Genomic DNA, 3,633 nt, shown 5'->3' with positions numbered 1-3,633 from the left:
GTGAAGATGAATGCACTGGATATGCTAGGTCATTATGAGGCAGATAAGAATGGCCATCCCATGGCAGAGAGCAGTCTTTGTAGACTGCAAATGAGGGTGGGCTGCCTGTGTTAGGAGAAAAAGTACTGGAAAGGTTGGGGTGGCCTCTTTCCCACATCATCCAGCTAGACACTAGGCCACAAACTTAATTCTGAAAATCGGCCCTCAACAATCTATTTTAAGCAAACCAAGCCATAACATTTTAGGACTAGATCTGGAGGTAACACTGTCATGGTAAAGGGCACATAGATACCTAGGTAACTAGAATAGGAGGAGGTGATGGTGGTGGTGACCAGGACTCCTTGGGAAGTTGAGGGAGGAAACTGGTTTAAAGTTTAAAGCTAAGCAAAACCTTTTGTGGGCCCTGCTCTACTTTTAGGGTAAAGCAAAAGCCCTGGGCTTACCTTGCCTGCCTCTAGGACTTGGATGTCTGAGGTAGGAGGAAGCTCCTGGATGGACCTTCTGAGCCTATTTGCCAAGGAAGGACTTTGGGTGACTAGACTCCCATGCCCCATCCTCATTTTCTGACTCTTCCTTCAGCCCCTCTATTACCGGCTGCTCTGCTTCTTGCTCTCCTGCATGAGGCACACTCTCAAACACACTTAGGAGCTCAGTGGGCACTGTCTGGCCTGAGCCAGCAGGATCTGGCACATTTTCATCTCTGTGGGTGACAGGGAAGGCCTTGGCCTCACCAGAATCAGGCTCTGCCTTTGTGGCACCATCACCATCAGGAGCAGCCCCAGCAGCTTGCTGAACAGCAGCAGCAGCCTGGCTGGCATCTTCACTGGCTGGGAAGGCCTCTCTAACAGCAGAGGCAGGCTCAGCAACCCCAACACTGACAAGGGCAGCCTGGACCACATCCAGCTCCCCACCATGCACTTCCACCCCTTCCCCCTCCTGGACCTCCGCATTTTCAGCCATAGCTGCCTCCCATGCCTCAGTCTCCCGAACGAGCCTGAGCAGCCCCGCAAAGCCAGGTGGCCTCCTCTCCAGCCGCATCCTCCTCAGGTTGTTTTGCAGCATCTGGTTGGGCCGGGCCCGCATCAGCACCTGCCGGGCCCTCGCCTGATCCACCATTGATGGCTGGATTGCCCCCTTCTCCATGGCCATCTGCAGCAGACCTTCCAGGCGCATCACATAGGCAAACAGGGTCTCCTGAGGCCGCTGGGAGCAAGTCAGGAACTTGAGCCGCGCGGTCATCACCGTATCCTTGTTGCCAAAAACCTGCACCAGTGCAGCCAGGCAGTCCTGAGCAGGGGTGTCTGGATGCTCTTCCAGAAGCTCACACAGGAGATCCAGGGCAGGGCCCCCCAAGCTCTCCACCAGCCGCCTCCTCCTCTCCCTCTCGGATATGTGGCGCCACAGGTATAGCATGTCATTGGCATGATCCAGCCAGCTCTCGAAAGACTGACCCCCACAGCCAGGCTCTTCCATCCCAGAGAAGTGTCTCAACTCCTGGTAGGCCATGTTTTCCAGGATGGGCTGCAGGGCTTGGCTCCACTGCTGGGTCCAGGCTCCAGACCCATGTGCCCCTCCTGCCACATCAAAGGCCCCTTCCTCACCTGAACCTCCTGCTTCACCTGCAGCACCTGCCAATCCTACAGCTCCTATGATCCCTGCAACTCCCATGTCTCCTGCAGCTCCCTCCTCATCTGACATTCTTGCCTCACCTGCAGCTCCTGCATCATCCTCACCTATAGCTCCTGCTTCACCCACAGCTCCTCCACCATCCACAGATCCTTCATCCCCCGCAGACCCCTCATCGCTCCCAGACTCCTCATCCCCTGCAGACCCTTCTTCACCTGCCCCTGCCTCTAAAACTCTTCCCTCTCCTGAAGCTCCCACCTCACCTGCAGCTCCTATCCAACCCATAGGGCCTATAACACCTGCAACCCCCATGTCACCTCCAGCCCCTTCCTCATCAGACATTCTTGCAGCTCCTACATCAACTAAATCATTTTCCTCATCCATAGCTGCCTCATCTGACAGTCTTGCTTCGTCTAGAATTCCTGCCTCATATATAACTTGTGCCTCATCTATAACTCCTTCATCTTCTGCTTCCTCCTCATCTGACAAGCTTGCCTCAGCTGCAGCTCCTCTCTCTACTACCCTTCCTGCCTCATCTGCTCCTCCCTCCCCCTCTGCTCCTTCCTCATCTGACAGTCTTTCTTGGGCTGCTGCAGCTCCTTCCTCCTGTAGGAAGGAGGCAAAAGCTGCAGCTCCTCTTCCTGCCTTACCTGCTTCTTCCTTGCCAGACAGTCTTGCTTCATCTGTGGCTTTCTCAGCTGTTCCTCCTGCCTCACCTACAGCTCCTGTCTCATCTACATCTCCTTCCTCAACTGCAGCCCCTGACCTACCTGAAACCTCTGGCCCACCTGAAGACCCTGCCCCACCTGAAGCCCCTTCCAAAGCTTGCCCATGAGCCTGTGCAGGGAAACTAAATGTATCCTGTGACTCGACTTCAGGGACTGGAGGCAGAAAGATCACACTCCAGGAATCCCTATTATTTGGTATCTGTTGGGGGATCAAACTTTGGTTTAAATTGTCAGCAAATTCAACCAAAGCGACCTTTGCCCCAATCTCCTTTCTGAACACCTTGCCAAGCACTCGGTACCTGCCCAGGGGCCTGAGGGCAGCCTCCACTGCCTCCTGAAATTCTTCTTCGTCACAGTCATCAGGGATGCCCAGGATAAGCAGTGAGCGCTGGGCATTGACACCCATCCACCCACACCAGTCCTGCAGAATCGCCAGTGCCAAAGCAGTGAACTTAGGAGGTAACATGACCAGACAGGGATGTGTCTGATTGTACTAGTGTCTTCCTCAGTCTGTGAGTGAAAAGCAAAAACAAAAAAACAGACATGTTAGTGTCAGGCAATCCACACCCCACCAAGCTTCCCCATAAAGTGTGGGACTAGTCCTAATCCTTGTCCATTTTGCTTGATTTTAAGAAATTCTTTAACAAAATAAATCTATTCATAATATACAGGGTTGTGTTATATTTCATATTTTATCTAGTGGCAGTTCTTATATGTTCTATCTCCCCAAGGAACTTACAGTTTTCAAGTTCTGGTATAAATCTGCACTTAATATTCCATTCTCATTTTTATGTCTGCATAACCTATAATAGTATCTTCTTTTTCACTCCTGATACTATCTTTTGTTCTTTTATCTTGATTAGTGGTGTTTACCAATTTTACAGCTCTTTTAAGAAACATTTGTGTTGTTTGCGTACATTTTCTGTAGCTGATTTCTACACTTATATACAACATTTCTTCATTTGACTATTTCTAAATTAGATTTGCTCTTGGTCCTGGCTCTAGCTTCTTTAAATGGATGGATTCTTAGGTCACTATCTTAAGAATTGTTCTATACTTTTTATTATACTTTTAAAACTTAGTGTATGTACACACTTTTATGTATGTGGGCATATGTGTCTCATCAAGTGCCCTATACAGTTCAAAAGAAAACTTTCAGGAATCAGTGCTAAAATTTCACCTAGTCAGCCTAGGGAATCAAACTCAATTTGTCAGGAGCCTTTGCCTTCTCAGTGATCTTGTTAGCCTATATTTTGTTTTGTTCTAATAAAAGCATGTG

General features: G+C 50.0%; 1 protein-coding gene across 1 annotated transcript; it reads right to left on the bottom strand.

Annotated features, from left to right (window-relative positions):
* Nucleotides 1–507: 507 nt before the first annotated feature.
* On the bottom strand, nucleotides 508–2,820 carry Pnma6e (PNMA family member 6E). Its single transcript, XM_028785346.1, has 2 exons — nucleotides 2,415–2,820; nucleotides 508–1,898 (listed from the first exon to the last, which is right to left on the bottom strand). The coding sequence occupies exons 1-2, from the start codon at nucleotides 2,818–2,820 to the stop codon at nucleotides 508–510; spliced, it is 1,797 nt and encodes a 598-aa protein (XP_028641179.1).
* Between the last annotated feature and the right edge of the window lie 813 nt (nucleotides 2,821–3,633).

This window comes from Grammomys surdaster, unplaced genomic scaffold (genome assembly GCF_004785775.1).
Source record: "Grammomys surdaster isolate TR1022 unplaced genomic scaffold, NIH_TR_1.0 125179, whole genome shotgun sequence".
NCBI lineage: Eukaryota > Metazoa > Chordata > Mammalia > Rodentia > Muridae > Grammomys > Grammomys surdaster.
Note: the sequence above shows the minus strand (reverse complement) of the source record. Positions and strands in the feature narration are given on the sequence as shown.